Here is a 17,701-nt window from a genome sequence, read left to right as displayed (position 1 = left end):
GAAGAGTGAGCGAGCGGCTGCGTGGTTCTGGGTTGCCAGATGGGCTTAAACCACAAGAGGTTTCAATATCCCAGTGCTCCCAGTCCCTGCCACAGGCGCTCCTACTCATCCCCCGCACGACCTCCTTGGTCTTTTTGGGGGGACACCCCAATTTAGGCACCCCCACTCTCTGGCTGCCCCACATCTCCCCTAGGGTGGAGATCTGTTGAGGGGAAGAGTTTGGGGGCTCAGAGGGGATTTGGACACTGGGGGGATCCCCAAAGCTCCCCAGGGTGGTGCAGGGATTTGGGGAGCACCCAGTGTCCCAAAACCAGGGGTTCCATTTGTCCCAGGGTACCCTGACTCTTCAGTGCCCCTGTGGGCCCATGGCAAGAAATGGGGGGGATTTGGGGTTCAGAAGGGAACTGGAGGTTTGGGGGGATTTGGAGGTTCATGGGAATGTGCCCAAGCTCTGCAGGGCGCAGAATAATTTGGGGGACCACTGGAGCCCTCAAACGGGGGCTACAGCCACCAGAGACCACCCCACAGATCATTGGGGAGGGTGGAAATGCACATATAGGGGGACCCTGCCACGTTTTGGTGTGCAGCTGGGGGTTTCTGCCTAAATCTTCTCTGTGAGGATGCTGGCGATGAGCTCATCCCTCTGCCCGGGGCGGGGGGGAATGCAACTAAGAGGGGTTCCTGGGAGCTGGGGTGACCCTTGCACTCGCCCAGGATCCGACAGGGAGGTAGAAGTTCTCCTGCCCTGACACCTTCTCAGCACCTCTGACACCAGCAGCTCCTGCACACAGAAGGCTCCTGCTTCGCCCCCAGCACCTCTGCAGGCAGAGCTGAGCTCCAAGCACAGGAACAAGCCCAGCGCCTCCTCCTCACCCATCCCCTGCTCCTACAGCTCCTAGAGCCATGGCTTTGTGATGGCGGCAGCATCGTGCTCATGGCACTGGGCACCCAGGGGTGCTCCGGAAGTCGCCGCGGGTGGACCAGCCTCTGCCCAGCTGCCTTGGGAAGGTCCCTCATGGGCTGCTTTTCCTCAGTGCCCTTGATCCAGAGGTGGAGCATGCGAGGGGTCACAGCTCAACCTGGGCAATGGAACAGGGCATCACGGCCACCTACGACAAGTGGAGAGTGACCGACATTGGCACAGCAGAGAATCATGGAATCCCAGACTGGGTTGGGTGGGAAGGGACCTTGGAGCTCATCCAGCTCCAACCCCTGACATGGGCAGGGACACCTTAACCTAGAGCAGCTTGCTTCAAGCCCCTGTGTCCAATGTGGCCTTGAACACTGCCAGGGATGGGGCAGCCACAGCTTCTCTGGGCAAGAGTCTGCCACTGTCTCACTGCCCTCAACATGAGAGATACGAAATTGTCCTGGTTTAGCAGTAGCAGTCATTTTTTCTACTGGTGCAGTGCTGTGTTTTGACTTTCGACCTGAGAATAATATGATAAAGCTGATGTTTTCAGTTGTGGGTCAGAATGTTTACCCTGACCAAGGACTTTGTGAGTCTCATGCTCTGCCAGGGAGGAGGAGAAGCCAGGAGGAAGCAGGGACAGGACACCTGACCCAAACTAGCCAAAGAGGTATTCCATACCACAGCACGTCATGCTCAGGAGGTAGAAAGGAGAGTGCCCGGAAGGGCTGGATCATGACAGGGTGGGGGTGAGGTACCGGTTGGTGAGCGGTTGTATTCTCTTCCTTGTTATTTCCTTTATCATTATTATTATTGGTGGTAGCAGTAGTGATTTGTGTTATACCTTAGTTATTAAACTGTTCTTATCTCAACCCATGGGAGTTGCATTCTTTTGATTCTCCTCCCCGTCCCTCCAGAAGTGGAGGGAAGAAAGGTGTGTGGGAGGGAGAAGTGGACTTCGTGGTTCTGATTTACGGCCTGGGCTTAAACCACGACAGAAATGAAATGAAATCAAATAAATGAAGTTAAATCCTTTTTCCACTTGGAACCTTTGTGTGTTCTTAAAAATTATTCTGGAGCTGAAAAAACATCTGACATTTCAGGGAAATAACAGGCTCATTATTTGACTAATGGTCAGTGCAGAGATTAAAATAGAATAGCATAGCACCTCATAGCACCACACAGCATAGCATAGCGCAAAAGAGCACAGCATAGCACAACACAGCACAGCACCGCATAGCATAGCTATGGAGATCCTACTGCCCTGATAGCACAGTATCTGCAGGTGAACTCACCCCCAGCCAGGAGTGTGGGTCATGGGGGCCCAGGTTCTGGGGAGACACTGGCTCATGCAGTCAGGTGTGTCCCATCTCCCTTGACAAATTGCCACCACAATCCACAAGTGGCCCATGCCCACTGCACCCAGAGGCTGGGATGCAAAGCAGAGAATTACAAGGGTGCCCCAGACACACTGGGGAACCCCAAATGTGATTTACACAGGGTTCTCACACCCTTCAAACAGTCATGTACCACACACTTCGATTGAGAGAGCTCTCTTGCCTCCTCCACTGGTAGCTTGTGTTCTGTGGGGCAGCTCTCATCTCCTGCTGCCTCCAGTGAAGGGTTCCATGGGCTTCCGTGGCCTCACACACCTGAACACGGGGTGTTCCAGAATCAGTCACACCTGTGGTCCCATGTCCCCATAGTCATTGTGATGCATGAGCTCTGACTGAGTCCATGGGGTGCTCTGGAAGAGCTGCAGGCATTTTCTGGGATCCTCTAGGGGTATCCCCAGGATTATCTGGGGGTGCCTTAGGGGTCACTGCAGCCCAAATCCCTCCCAAATCTAGAAAACCAGGAGTTCATTGGTTATTTTTACTCCAATCCTGCCACGAGCAGGGAGCATTCTCCATCCTGAGCTTTATTCAAGAGAATTTCTCTCGTCATCAAATCTATATTAAAACTGTAGTAAATCCGGGTAGAGCTGCCTCTCTGCATGCCTTGAACCAGCAAAGACCCGCTGCTGGACAGATATCTTTCTGGCCAATCTCTGATAGTGTCCCACCACGCTTACAGGGAAGAACTTCCTCTTAAGGAAGCAGCAGGAAGGGAGGTCGCGCCCTGTCGGAACTTTGCATCTATCGCCTGGGTACGGAGCCGGCAGGGTTCCGCGTGCCCTCTCAGACAGAAATGAACTGGGTTTGTTCCACTGTTGGGAGCTCCGGCTGCCTCCTCTTTTAATAAAATGAAGGCGTATGGGAAAAAGGGGGGGGGGAGGAAGGAAGGGACGGACGGGGAGATCGAGGATGAGACCATAACCCGAGAGAAAAAGGGAAGGAGACTACAAAAGGAAATGGGGTGAGTGCGTGGTTCTTTTACACAGAAGCCTTCCCGAGGAGGCGGGGGGACGAGTGTGGGCCCCCTCTCCTCAACGGGCTGGGAATAGATTGTAAAGATGTTCTTCTGGATTTGGTTTGGGAAAAACGTGTCTGAAACTTAGCAAAGAGATGAAGACAGCATGGTTGAGGATAGAACGGAGGATTATGTTTCCCCAAAGGTACCGGATCAGAGACCAAAAATACCACAACGGATTCAGCAGAAATAAAGAAACAAAGTAACAGACGAAGGAATAAAAGGAGGAATTCGGGAATGCAGGAACCCATGAGCGAATAATTCGCCAACTCGTTAATGAAACGACTGGGTGGGACGAGTGTGGCAAAGATCTAAATGTGGGGGGGGACGGGTGCGGACAAAGGGGATGGAGGCCATCTCGAGGCCATGGAACGGTGAGGTTGGGCCCGGGGGGAGGGAAAAAAAAATAGAAAAAAACCCAAAACCAAACCAAACAAACAAAAAAGGAAAGAAAAAAAAACCACCAAAAAAAGAACAGCACAAGAAAACAAACCAAGAAAAAGACAGGCCGAGGTCTACCGACGGCACCACACCTCCCAACACCCACCAGCTCCGACCCACCCACCACACACATCACCACCACCGCCACCCACCACCGAGAGCCGGCGGAGGCCAGGTCTACCTCCGGCACTACACCACACCTGCCCCCTCCACAACGCCAGCCGGCAGAGGCCGGGCCTACCCCGAAGGCACCGGGGGAAGAGGGAGATGGCGGCCGCGCCTGGGCTACCAGGTCTACACCCTGCGGAGGAGCGGGGCCCCGAAGCATCCAGCGGTCGGAGGAAGGGAGCTCTGTACCACCCTCTCGGCTGGAAATGCGGCCAAGTCCTGGCGGGGCCGGGTAGACCTGACGGCAAGCTATGGCCCCCCCCACGAGCTTGCCGTCCATCTGCCGGGAGGCTCGCAGGCTCGAGCAGCGTTTGCCGGGCGGGCGGGGGTCTTGGCGCTGCCGGGCACTCGCCAGCCTTTTCTCGGTTGTCAGGGGTTATTTGGAGCGGGTTTTATTTCGTTTGTTCTTTGGGGTATTTTTGGTGCGGGGCTTTTTTTGGGGTGGGGTGTTTTTTTCGGGTTTTTTTTTTTTTTGGGGGGGGTTTCTGTTTGTTTTGTTGTGGGTTTTTTGTGGGTTTTCTTTCAATCGTTGTGGTTGGGGAGGGTTTTTTTTGGGGGTGATGGGGTTTCTGTTGGTTTTTGGGGGGTTCGTTTGGGGTTTTTTTTGAATTCTGTTTATTGGGGGGGCAGGGATGATAGGGGGTTCTTCTCTGTTTTCCCGCTCTGTCGGCCGAGAATCCCCCTGAAACACCCTGTGGCTGGTGCTGGGGACCGGGCAGGCATTGGTGGCGGGTTGGGTCCCGGCGCTCGCCAAAACTTTTCATTCCGTGGGGGTCTGGGGTTTTCGTTGTGGTTTTGGTTTCGCGCGTCCTTCTGCCGACACAGAGCCCACCACCCCCTCCCGCCGCGAAAGGCGCCTCTGGCTGGCGAGGGGGACCGGCACCGCAGCAACCGCTCAGGAAAAGGACCGCGACCGCTGAACCCAGGACGCGCTGAAATACACCGGCCGATGCACCCCGGGGCTCTGCGGATGCCACGGCGGCTCCTCCCCCCCACCCTCCGCAACGGGCTGGGACTGGATCGCCAAGAGGTTCTTCTGGTTGTGGTTTGGCGAAAACGTGTCTGAAACTTAGGCAAGGAGATGAAGATGGCACGCTTGAGGACAGAAGGGAGGATTATGTTTCCCCGAAGGGACAGGGCCAGAGATCACCTCCGATTCAGGAGAAATCCTCCGATTCAGATGAAGGGCAAAAACAAAGCGTAAAGAAGATCGCCTCCGCTCCCGTCGCCACCCGGGCCCGTAGTAAAACTGAGACTGTCCTGCAAGCCCCTCTTCGGGAAGTAACGGGACCGGCGGGACGTACCAGGAGATAAAGGGAATTTCTCCTCGGGAGATCCGGATCATGGGAAGCAGATCGCAAAACACGATCGAAACGACCCTCTCGGGGGTAGCGAAGAGATCTGAGAGACCGCTCAAAAGTCAGGAGCGGTGATGGGAAAGGGAGAGGTGGAACAGCGGAGGCACGACCAGAGACAGAAAACCAGTCGGCAAGCGAGCCAGTTCGTGCTCCAGTCAACGCCCAGACTACCGCAGGGGCGAGGGCAGGCAGGATCGAAGGTCATATTCCCCTTACAAGCTCCCCTCTTTGAGCGCTGCATACACTGAAGTACACTAGCCGACGCCCCGGGGGCTCTGCAGATGCCGCGGCGCCCCCCCCTCCGCGCCTCGCCCCCTCCCCGCGGTGCATACAGAGAGAGAGAAACAAATCCCCGTGTGCAAACTCCAACCCCCGCCCCGCGCTGCCGTTTCGGACCGGCCGGGCGCTGGGTGCGGCCCCACTCAGCGGTCAGCGGCACCGCCCCGGAGCAGGTGGGCGGAGGGGCAGGGTTCGGCAGCCTGAACGCTCTGCGCCTGCGTGCTCGCCCCCCCCCCCCCCGCCTCGGCAAGCGGGTCGCCGCCGGCGAGGAAAAGAGGGGCTGCTCCCAGCGGGCGGGCAGTCCCGCGCTCAGTTCCCCGGGCGGTGGCAGGGAGGCAGCAAGGAAGGAAGGAGACGGTGGTGGGAAAGCAGGCGGGGAGCCTGGCGCACGCAGAGGTGGGCTGGGGATGGGGCTGGGGGAGGTGGAGGGGGTTGAATGAGTTTGTGAGTGAGGGGGTGTGTGTGTGCGTTGTGGTTTTGGGTTGTTTTGGGGTTTTTTTTCCGGAGAACTTCTCCGTGCGGTTCGCTTGGGCTTTCTTGGTTCGTCAGGTCTTTTTCTTTTCCCCCTCTCTCCTCCGTTTTCGGCCCACGCCCCCTCCCTCCGCTTGATATTTTGTAACCGCAGCACCGGGAAGGGAGGCCACGCCCTGTCGGGACTTTCCGTGTGCCGCCTGGGCACGGAGCCGGCAGGGTTCCGCCCTCCCGCTCAGACAGAAATGAACTGGGTTTGTTCCGCTGTTGGGAGCTCCCGCCGCCGACCTCTCTTAATAAAACGAAGGCGTACGGGAAAGGAGAGAGGGAAAGGGGGGGGGGGGGAAGGGGGGGGGGGGAAGACCGAGACCATAACCCGGGAGAGAAAGGGAAGGAGAATACAAAAGGAAAAAAAAACCACAAAAACCCCGAAAACACCACAACGGATTCAGAAGAGAGGAAGGAAAGGGAGGGAGGAAGGAAAGGAAGGAAGGGAGTAAGGAAAGGAGTTAAGGAAAGGAAGGGAGGGAGGAAGGAGAGGGAGGGAGGAAGGAGGGGGGGGGGAAGGAGAGGGAGGGAGGGAGGAAGGAGAGGGGGGGGGAAGGAGAGGGAGGGGGGGGGAAGGAGAGGGAGGGAGGGGGGAAAGAGGGGGAGGGAGGGGGGAAGGAGAGGGAGGGAGGGGGAAGGAGAGGGAGGGGGGGAAGGAGGGGGGGGAAGGGGAGGGAGGGGGGAAGGAGGAGGGAGGGAGGGGGGAAGGAAGGGGGGGAAGGAGAGGGAGGAAGGAGAGGGAGGGAGGGGGGAAGGAGAGGGAGGGAGGAGAGGGAGGGAGGGGGGAAGGAGGGGGGGAAGGAGGGGGGGGAAGGAGAGGGAGGAAGGAGAGGGAGGGAGGGGGGAAGGAGAGGGAGGGGGGGAAGGAGGGGGGGAAGGGGAGGGAGGGGGGAAGGAGAGGGAGGGAGGGGGGAAGGAGAGGGAGGGAGGAGAGGGAGGGAGGGGGAAGGAGGGGGGGGAAGGAGAGGGAGGAAGGAGAGGGAGGGAGGGGGGAAGGAGAGGGAGGGAGGGGGGAAGGAGAGGGAGGGGGGGAAGGAGGGGGGGAAGGGGAGGGAGGGGGGAAGGAGAGGGAGGGAGGGGGGAAGGAGAGGGAGGAGAGGGAGGGAGGAAGGGGAGGGAGGGAGAATGGAAAGGAAGGAAGAGAGTATGGAAAGGAAGGAAGAGAGGACAGAAAGGAAGGGAGAAAGGAAGAGAGGAAGGAAAAGAGGAAGGAGGGGAAGGGAGGAAGGAGGGGAAGAGAGGAAGGAGGGGAGGAGAGGAAGGAGGGGAAGAGGGGAAAGAAAGAAAGGAAAGAAAGAGAGGGAAGAAAAGGATGAAGGAACAAAAGGAGCAATTCAGGAATGCAGGAACATATAAGCGAATATTTCGCCAACTGCTTAACGAACCGTCTGGGTGGGACGAGCGTGGCAAAGAGCTAAATGTGGGGGGGATGGGTGCGGATGAAGGGGATGGAGGCCATCCCAAGGCCACGGAATAGTGAGGTAGCACCCAGGGGAGAAAAAAAAATCAAACCCCAAAACTAAACCAAACAAACAAAGACACCCACAAAACCATGAACAAAACCACACCACAACAAACTAAGAAAAAGAGAGACCGAAGTCTACCACTGGCACTACACCCCCCCTATCCCACCTGCCCCAATCCACGTCCCTCACCCCCATATTCCCCCTTCCAGCAAGCCGGCAGAGCCCAGGTCTACCACCGGCAATAGAGTGCCCGCACACCTAATAGCAGGCGCAGGCCAGGTTTACCTCTGGCACTGTACCACACACCCCCCCAGCCGGCAGAGGCCAGGTCTACCGTGAAGGCACTGGGGGAAGGGGGAGATGGCAGCCGTGCCTGGCCTACCCCCCTCGGAGGAGTGGGGCCCCGAAGCAGCGGTTGGGGGAGGCGAGCGCCGTACCACCCCCTCAGCTGCCCAGGCTTGGGATCTTCCCTTAGGAACCTCAGAAGCTTCAAGGCTGTATCCATCCCAGCAGCAAGCACCCATCCCAGCACCCTTTGGACCTTTCCCAGATCCCAGCACTGGGGTCCTCAGTGCCAGGAGCAGGGACTGGGGCCAAGGCTCACCCTTGTCCATGTTACTGGGTCCCCATTCACCCCAGTAACTGACACTGGGACCCCATTCACCCCTCATCCCAGTAAGATCCCATGAAGATCCTATTAAGATCCCATTTAGACCCCATTAATATCCCATTAGGACCCCATTAAAACTCTATTAATACCCCATTAGTATCCCATTAATATCCCATTAGGACCTCATGAAGACCCCATTAGGTCTGCATTAGGATCCCTTTAGAACCCTGTTACTACCCGTTTAGGATACCCTTAGGATCCATTAAGCCAGTCCCAGCACCCGGGGAGTGTGTCCATTGGGTGGTTTAAGGCAGTCAGCAAGTCAGCCATGCAGTTTCTACTTCCCCCCGCCCTCTCCCGGAGGGATGGGGAGGAGAATCAAAAGAATGTAACACCGACGGGTTGAGATAAAAACATTCTAGTGACTAAAGTATAACACAAATGACTACTGCTACCACCAATAATAATAGTGATAAGAGAAACGAGAAATAACAAGGGAAGAGAATACAATACCACCCGCCGAAAACAAGTCCGACTGAGCAGCGCGTGCTTTTCCAGGTACTCCCAGTTACATCCCTGGGCATGACGTGCTGTGTGGTATGGAATACCTCTTTGGCTAGTTTGGGTCAGGTGTCCTGTCCTTGCTTCCTCCGAGCTTCCCCTCCTCCCTGGCAGAGCATGAGACTCACAAAGTCCTTGATCAGACTAAAAATTCTGACCAGCATCTAAAACATTGGTCTTATCAGTACTTTCCCCAGGTCGAAAATCAAAAACACAGTGCTGCCCCAGCTACTAAGAAGGAAAAAAATGAGTGCTGCTGCTAAACCCAGGGCAGGGGGTCCCAATGGGAGAGAATGGGAGGGTTTCCCATGGGAGGCAATGGGATGGGTCTTAGTGTGAAACAATGGGAAGGTCCCTGTCAGTCCCACTGGGAGGCCCCCAACCTTCCCCCCCCCCCCCGCCTTGGGGTCAAGGCTTGGTTTGGAGATCCCACCCACCCTGGGGGGGGTCCCCCTGCTCTGATCCCGAGCCCCTTTTCCCTTCCAGACATGATCACCCCAAGGGCAGAAGGGGCCAGGGGGCTCACCCCCATGGGCTCTGGTCGGTGCACCCTGCGCCTGCGCATCCACGGTCCCCCACCCTCGAGGAGCAGGTACGGACCCCCCCATCATGGACCCCCCCCATATCCCTGACCCCCCCAGCATGGATACCCCCCCCATATCCCTGACTCCCCAGAATGGAGACTCTCCCCCTTATCCCTGACCCCCCCCATCATAGGGAACCCACATATCCCTGACCCCCTTCCATATCCCTGACCCACCCATCATGGGGACCCCCGTGTATCCCTGATCCCCCCCATCATGGGGAACCCCCATATCTGTGACCCCTCCCCCATCATGGGGACCCCCCATTCTGTGACCCCTCCCCCATCATGGGGACCCCCCATATCGCTGTCGCAGAATGGCCCTATGCTTGGAAGCATATAAATATCGTGTAATCCTTGTAATAAATGATCCAGCGTGTACTTTGGGTCCGTGCCTTCCATCCTCACACTTCCTTCCCCTGCAGCTTCTCCTTTAGCACCGTGGGGAGCTCCCGGGCAGGCCGAGTGCTGACCCTGGCAGGCAGCAGAGTCCCTGCCCCTGCACACAGCCCCTGGGCCGCAGGGACCCTGCTGGTAAGGACAGCGCTGGGCACCCCTGCCTGCACACCCACATTCACAGCCTGCAGCCAGCCCCGGGACAAGGGACCTGCCTTGTCCTGTCCCTCGCATGGTGCAGAGGGAAGCCCTGCTCTGCAGCACATCCTGTTCCTTATCTACACAGAGAAACCAAGAGAGTCCTCCTGACAGATCCCATGGCCTGTCCGAGGCAGCAGCTTGAGCACATCCCTCCAGGAACTGCAGCTGCATTGCCCTGCACCCAGAGCCTTACCACGCACAGGGCTGGGAAGGATTCTCCTGCAGGGAGCTCTCAGCATCCTCCCCTGCCAAGTGCCTTTAAACTCTCTGAGGCTCACAGGTCTCCCCTTGGTGCCTGCAGGCAGTGCCCCAGCCCTGTTCCTGGCCAGAGCTGTCTCTCTGCAGCACTGCCCGCTTGCCAGCATCTCTCTGCATCCCAGGAGCCAGGCCCAGCTCAGCAGCAGGGACCCAGCCCAAGGTGTCTCTACCTCTGCCCTGCTGAGCTCCCTCCAGGGCTCCCTGGGGCTCCAGGGGAACCCCATGGGAAACAGCTTGAAGCCAGCACTGATGTTCCCTCCCTCAGCTGGCAGACACACTGCCTGCCTGCAGTGTCATCTCTCTGATGAGAGACAGAGTTTGGTCTGAACAACAAGATTTTGTAGAATTATGGAACCATTTAGGTTGGAAAAGACCCTTAAGAACATTGAGTCCACCATTAACCAAACACTGGCAAGTCAACACATTAACCATGTCCCTTAGAACTTCTCTTTTATATACCTCTAGGGATGGTGACACAACCACTTCCGCGGGCAGCCTGTTACTTGTCCCATCATTAGACAGGACAGGCAGGCCAGCATTGGCTAGAATGTCAGAATCCAAGTAGAAACCAGTCAAATCAGGGATACTTGGTGGATAGCAGCAGTGCAGGGGTTCCTGCAAACACCTGCAGAAAAACAGAACAAGGGCAGATGCCCCACTCTGGGAAGGAATTACAACAGCTTATGGATTCTCCAGGATACTGGAGGAAACATGGACCTGGATTCTCTATCATTGCTCACCTGCTGTATTCGCAGTTATGAAAGGGAAAACCATGGGAATGGAATCCAGAGCATGAGGAAGTAGAAAATACCTAATACAAGAATTAAAACCGCACCAGGCACTGGGGCCTGTACACCACCACCACCCTCTCATAGTAGAATGGGGGTTTACTGAGCATGGCTCTTCCTGTGACCCATTCAAACTGGCCCTGATGGACCAAAAAGGACTTCAATGTTCAAGTCGCCTCTTTCAAAGACACTGAACCAACATATTCTGAGTGGGAAAAAGAACTCTTGTCTTTAGTCCCAGCAGTAAAAACAAACTGAGAACATTGATCAAGAACAACCAGTACAAACCATCCATTCATAGAATCATAGAATAGTTAGGGTTGGAAAGGACCTTAAGATCCTCTAGTTCCAACCCCCCTGCCATGGGCAGGGATACCTCCCACTAACCATGTCACTCAAGGCTCTGTCCAACCTGGCCTTGAACACTGCCATGGATGGAGCATTCACAACTTCCCTGGGCAACCCATTCAGTGCCTCACCACCCTTGCAGTAATCAATCCATTCAATTGACTTGACAGTATCCCAAAGGGAACTGCTCCTCAGGATGGAATTGCACAAACCCACTGGCAGAAAATGGCATGCCTACCTGCCAGGGGTTGCAGAGGAAGTGAAATTACCTGAAAGACAGACTGAAGTTTCCAGACTACTGCAGATGCTTGCAAAGACAGAGCCATCAGCGTTACAACAACCTTTCAAACCCTCACCATGTTTAGGAGCACCTCCCTTCACCGAGGGAGCACCAATAGGAAATACCTGGTTCACCAATACCTCAGCAGAAAGGATCACAGAATCATAGAATCAACCAGGCTGGAAAAGACCTTTAAGCTCTTCTACTCCAACCCTTACCCCAGCACTGCCGAGGCCACCCCTAACCCATGGCACTGAGGGCCTCGTCTCCAGGGGTGTGAACACTTCCCGGGACGGTGACTGCAGCCCTGCCCTGGGCAGCCTATTCCAATGCGTGAGCACCCTTTGGGGAAGGAATTGTTCCCCGTCTCCACATAAACCTCTCCTGGTGCAGCTTGAGGCCGTTTCCTCTTGTCCCATCCCTTGTTCCTTGGGAGCAGAGCCCAGCCCCTCCTGGCTCCATCCTCCTCTCAGGCACTTGTAGGGAGCGATCAGGTCCCCCCTGAGCCTTCTCTTCTCCAGACTGAACCCCCCAGGTCCCTCAGCCGTTCCCCATCACACTGTGCTCCAGGCCCTGCACCAGCTCCAGTGCCCTTCTCTGGCCCCGCGGCAGCACCTCAATGTCTCTCTTGTAGTGAGGGGCCCAGAGCTGAACACAGGATTCGAGGTGCAGCCTCACCAGTGCCCAGTGCAGGGCACAACCACTGCCCTGGCCCTGCTGCCACACTGGTGCTGACCCAGGCCAGGATGCTGGGGGCTTCCTGGCTGCCTGGGCACAAGCTGCTCCTGTTCAGCTCCATCAATCAGCACCCCCAGCTCCTTTCCCATGAGCAGTTTCCAGCCGCTCCTCCCCAAGCCTGGAGCGTTGCAGAGGGTTGTTGTGGCCCAAGTGCAGGACCTGGCACTTTGCCTTCTTGAACCTCATCCCGTTGGCCACAGCCCATGGATCCAGCCTGTCCAGATCCCTCTGCAGAGCTTCCTACCCTCCAGCAGATCAATGCTCCCACTCGATTTGATGTCATCTGGAAATTTACACATCCCAGTATGGAGCAGTACAGACCAGTTTGTACCAGTACAGACCAATATAGGCCACTACGGCCTCAGATACTGCTGGGGTTTCAATATCCTGGTGCTCCCAGTCCCTGCTGCAGGTCTTCCCGCTTGCAGCCGTGCTCAACTCCCAATCCCTCCCAATGCTCCCACTACCTGCTGCAGGTGCTCCCAGTCCCTCTCAGTCCTTCCCAGTCCCTGCCACCGGTGCTCCTGCTCATCCCCCACGACCTCCTTGGTCTTTTGGTGGGACACCCCAAATTAGGCAACCCCCACTCTGGGGCTGCCCCCCCGACTCTCTGATACCAGAGGGGGGGGATTTTGGGTGCCCCATGGGGTGTGGTTTGGGGGCAACAAGGAGCAATTTGGGGCTGGGTGGCATTGGAAGGAGGGAGCAGCTTTCTTGGGGTACCCCCAGTGGGGGCTGGGGGTGTTTGGTGGGGCCCCTCCAAGATTTTGGGTCCCCGGGTTCATGTGGGGGGGCCCGGGGTGATGGCACGGTGCGGGTGACTTTTAGGCTGCCCCAGGGCCCCCACTTGGGGGTCCTGCCTGCTCTTGTGCTGCTTCAGGGAGATTTGGGGTACCCCAGGATTTTGGGAGCTTCTACGATTGCTTTGGGTGCCTCCAGGTCCCTCTGGGGGGGCAGCGTGGTTTTGGAGTGTCCCTTTATTGGCAGCTCCTTCTGGAGGATCCAGCCTCTCTGGCCCCCTGAATTCACTACTGAACCCAAAGCAAAGTTGGGGTTCTGTCAGTGGATTCGGGGTCCCAGAGCATCTTGGGGGACCCCCAGGGTGGGTGCTGGGGGGACCCAACTTTTTGGGACACCTCTTTTTTATCAGGTCTGTGCCACTGCGCTGAGCCGTGGCGGCTTTGGAGCTGTGGGCTTTGGGTATGGGGGAGTTTTGGTGGTTCCTGGGAGGATTCTGGGGATTCAGGCTGGTCCCAAAAACTCCTCGGGGTGGCTCAGTTATTTGGGGGACTCCCCGTCTCTGGAAAAGGAGGGTCCATCTATACCAGGGCAGCCAAATCTCATTGGATGCCATAGGAAACCCCTTTACCACAAGTGGGAGGAATTTGGGTGTTCGGAGGGATTTGGGGGTTCAAGGAACATTTTGAGATTCGGGGGGGTTCCCGGCGCACCCTGAGTCGCTTTTGGGTGAGCAATGATCCCCTAGGGTGGAGATGTGTTGAGGGGAAGAGTGGGGGTTCAGAGGGGATTTGGGCATTGGGGGAGATCCCCAAAGCTCCCTGGGGTTGTGCAGGGATTTGGGGAGCACCCAGTGTCCCAAAACCAGGGGTTCCATTTGTCCCAGGGTACCCTGACTCTGCAGTGCCCCTGTTGGCCCATGGCAAGAAATGGGGGGGATTTGGGGTTCAGAAGGGAACTGGAGGTTTGGGGGATTTGGAGGTTCATGGGAATGTGCCCAAGCTCTGCAGGGGGCAGAGTAATTTGGAGGACCACTGGAGCCCTCAAACGGGGGCTACAGCCACCAGAGACCACCCCACAGATCATTGGGGAGGGAGGAACTGCACATACAGGGGGACCCTGCCAGGTCCATTCCCCCCCAGCTGGGGGATTCCCCATAAATCTTACCTGTGAGGATGCTGGCGATGAGCTCATCCCTCTGCCCGGGGCAGGGGGGAATGCAACTAAGAGGGGTTCCTGGGAGCTGGGGTGACCCTTGCACTCGCCCAGGCTCTGGCAGGGAGGTAGAAGTTCTCCTGCCCTGACACCTTCTCAGCACCTCTGACACCAGCAGCTCCTGCACACAGAAGGCTCCTGCTTCACCCCCAGCACCTCTGCAGGCAGAGCTGAGCTCCAAGCACATGAACAACCCCAGCACCTCCTCCTCACCCATCCCCTGGTCCTACAGCTCCTAGAGCCATGGCTTTGTGATGGTGGCAGCATCGTGCTCATGGCACTGGGCACCCAGGGGTGCTCCGGAAGTCGCCGCGGGTGGACCAGCCTCTGCCCAGCCGCCTCGGGAAGGTCCCTCATGGGCTGCTTTTCCTCAGTGCCCTTGATCCAGAGGTGGAGCATGCGAGGGGTCACAGCTCAACCTGGGCAATGGAACAGGGCGTCACGGCCACCTACGACAAGTGGAGAGTGACCGACATTGGCACAGCAGAGAATCATGGAATCCCAGACTGGGTTGGGTGGGAAGGGACCTTGGAGCTCATCCAGCTCCAACCCCTGCCACTGGCAGGGACACCTTCCACCAGAGCAGCTTGCTCCAAGCCCCTGTGTCCAACTTGAGCACTGCCAGGGATGTGGCAGCCACAGCTTCTCTGGGCAAGAGTCTGCCACTGTCTCACTGCCCTCAACATGAGAAATACGAAATGAAATGAAATCAAATAAATGAAGTTAAATCCTTTTTCCACTTGGAACCTTTGTGTGTTCTTAAAAATTATTCTGGAGCTGAAAAAACATCTGACATTTCAGGGAAATAACAGGCTCATTATTTGACTAATGGTCAGTGCAGGGATTAAAATGGACTAGCATAGCACCACACAGCATAGCATAGCGCAGAAGACCACAGCAGAGCATAGCACAACACAGCACAGCACCGCATAGCATAGCAACTGCACAGCATAGCACAGTACAGCACAGCATAGCATAGCTATGGAGATCCTACTGCTCTGATAGCACAGTATCTGCAGGTGAACTCACCCCTCAGCCAGCAGTGTGGATCATGGGGGCCCAGGTTTTGGGGAGACGCTGGCTCAGGCAGTCGGCTGTGTCCCATCTGCCTTGACAAATTGCCACCACAATCCGCAAGTGGCTCGTGCCCACTGCACCCAGAGGCTGGGATGCAAAGCAGAGAATTACAAGGGTGTCCCAGACACACTGGGGAACCCCAATTGTGGATTTACACAGGATCCTCACACCCTTCAAACAGTCGCATACCACACACTTGGACTGAGCACTAGCACCCTCACTACCAATTACTAGTCCTAGTCAAACTCTGCCAGGCGCTCATGCTACTTCTGCTGCAGTCCTGCTCTTGTCTATTGAGGCAGATGTCCCTGCAGCCAGTCCTGCAAGAGATACTGATTAATGGTGTGCGGGACAGTGGGAGGGTTTCAAAGACATGCTGGAGGGGCTGGGATTCTGCCCTTATTTCTGCTGTGCTGCAATACCCCTTCTCCTTCACAGACAGCTCTAAGATACCCTAAAGAAAAGTCCTAGTTCCAGGGCTGGGCTGAAGCTTCCAGGAAAAATCCACTACCTCATCACATTACAGTGTACATATAAATATATATAGATGCACGTATAAATGAAAGACCTATTAATACTTGAAAGACTGGCTGATCCAGTAGTTAGGGGGAAGAGAATTTTCATCACATGCCTTGTGCGTCCCAAACGGCAGTGACAGGGTGACGAGAGGCAGCAAAGATGCCATCCCAGGGGGATCAGTCTCCTGAGAGGGGGCAGGAAAAAACAACCCAAAAGTGAAACAGCCTGAAGCAGGCACTGCTGTTCCCTCCCTCAGCTGGCAGACACACTGCCTTCCTGCAGTGTCATTTCTCTGCTGAGAGACAGAGTTAAGGCTAAAAATCAACTTTACTTAGAATCACAGAATCATTGCATTTGAAAAGACCCTTGAGAACATCGAGTCCAACCATTAATCTGTCTCTAACAAGTCCACACTGACCATAGGAACATCCTTGTGGGATACCCTGTTTGGATGGTGACCAACAGCAACTGGAACCAAGTCAAATTTTACATCCTACCATACTTTTACTCGTTTCTATTCTATTGTTTCTTGTTAAACAGTCTGCCCTACATTAGCGCATGGAAATCAGCTGGACAAGTTACAGAAACCTCCTTGTAGAGATCACGGGACTTAAACACATTTTACAGACTCTTAATAACTGAGTAAACCAACCAAACACTTCCCTCAATTTATAGCAGGAATTCAGCACTACTCTGGAATCACAGAGACAAGAGGTGACCTCACCACTCTGCCAGAAGGATGGCTTGAGGGAGACCGTTGTTGCTGTTTCTCCTAGAACACAGGGGAGGAGGAAATGAAATATTATCTTTAATAACAAAAATACATTCCAATTACTATGGAAAAGATGGAACAAGATGCTAAAGCCCAACAGGTTTTACTAGAAAGAACCACAATTAACTAAAAATGCCCTTTGTGTTGTTTCTTTTCCCAGCCCATGGATAATTCCCTCAATAAATGACAAGTGCACATGACACAGTGTCTACTGCACATGCAGGTGAACAATTCCTGTTGGTGTTAAATCTGCAGAGCCAGATTTATCTCCAAAACAACTCAACCATGTACCAAGGAAACAGGCAGGTAATTTTCAGCTGTATCTTGAACACAGCCAGCCATGGGGTGGACACAGCTTTGCTGGGCACCCTGTGTCAGTGTGCCACCACCCTCACAGTGAAGAGCGTCTAAAATCTCATCTCAGTCTCTCCTCTCTGTTATGTTAAAGCCCTTCTCCCTTGCCCCATCCTCACAGGCCCTTTCTCTCCCCACGAGAAATGAGGGCAGATCACAGGATTTAAGGCAGCTGCAGCACTCTGCTGCCAGCTCAGTCAGATCAACTCACACACCGAGTCCAAAGCAGCCACAATGGGGAAATCACTGGAGGTGTTCTTGGGATCTCCTAAAGCACCCCAAGACCGCCATCGCCACCCCGGGAAACCACATCACGCATGGTTCTTTTACACAGAAGCCTTCCCAACGGGGCTGGGCGACGAGTGCGGGTCCCCCGTCCGCAACAGGCTGGGAATAGATTGTAAAGATGTTCTTCTGGATTTGGTTTGGGAATGCATGTCTGAAACTTAGGAAAAGAGAAGAAGTCAGCATGGTTGAGGACAGAACGGAGGATTATGTTTCCCCAAAGGTGCTGGATCAGAGACCAAAACCACCACAATGGATTTAGCAGAAACAAAGAAAGAAAGTAACGGATGTAGGAATAAAAGGAAGAATTCAGGAATGCACGAACCCATGAGCGAATAATTCACCAACTCGTTAATGAACCGACTGGGTGGGACAACTGTGGCAAAGATCTAAATGTGGGGGGGGGACGGGTGTGGACAAAGGGC

The 17,701-nt window shown here is 55.4% G+C and overlaps 1 protein-coding gene across 3 annotated transcripts; it reads left to right on the top strand.

Moving 5' to 3' along the window:
* The first annotated feature begins 4,866 nt into the window (after nt 1-4,866).
* LOC308228491 (uncharacterized protein) lies at nt 4,867-14,766 on the top strand. 3 transcript variants are annotated; one of them, XM_080631876.1, is made up of 3 exons: nt 4,867-5,964; nt 9,211-9,316; nt 14,434-14,766. In XM_080631876.1, exons 1-3 carry the CDS (start codon nt 5,571-5,573, stop codon nt 14,441-14,443), a joined length of 510 nt encoding a protein of 169 aa, XP_080488002.1. In that variant the 5' UTR covers nt 4,867-5,570; the 3' UTR covers nt 14,444-14,766. The 3 variants fall into 3 exon arrangements, with proteins under 3 accessions (XP_080488002.1, XP_080488001.1, XP_080488003.1); XM_080631875.1 differs by lacking the exon at nt 14,434-14,766 and having other exon boundaries at nt 9,211-10,181; XM_080631877.1 differs by lacking the exons at nt 9,211-9,316; nt 14,434-14,766 and adding an exon at nt 6,194-6,358.
* Nucleotides 14,767-17,701: the final 2,935 nt, after the last annotated feature.

This window comes from Psittacula echo (genome assembly GCF_963264785.1).
Source record: "Psittacula echo genome assembly, chromosome: 19".
NCBI classification, from domain to species: domain Eukaryota; kingdom Metazoa; phylum Chordata; class Aves; order Psittaciformes; family Psittacidae; genus Psittacula; species Psittacula echo.
Note: the sequence above shows the minus strand (reverse complement) of the source record. Positions and strands in the feature narration are given on the sequence as shown.

Bases quoted from the DNA above. Each gene is read 5' to 3' on its own strand.
- LOC308228491 (XM_080631875.1), top strand. From the start codon at position 5,571: ATGCCGCGGCGCCCCCCCCTCCGCGCCTCGCCCCCTCCCCGCGGTGCA. The intron at 5,965-9,210 runs GTGGGCTGGGGA...TTTCCCTTCCAG, and splicing joins GGAGCCTGGCGCACGCAGAG to ACATGATCACCCCAAGGGCA.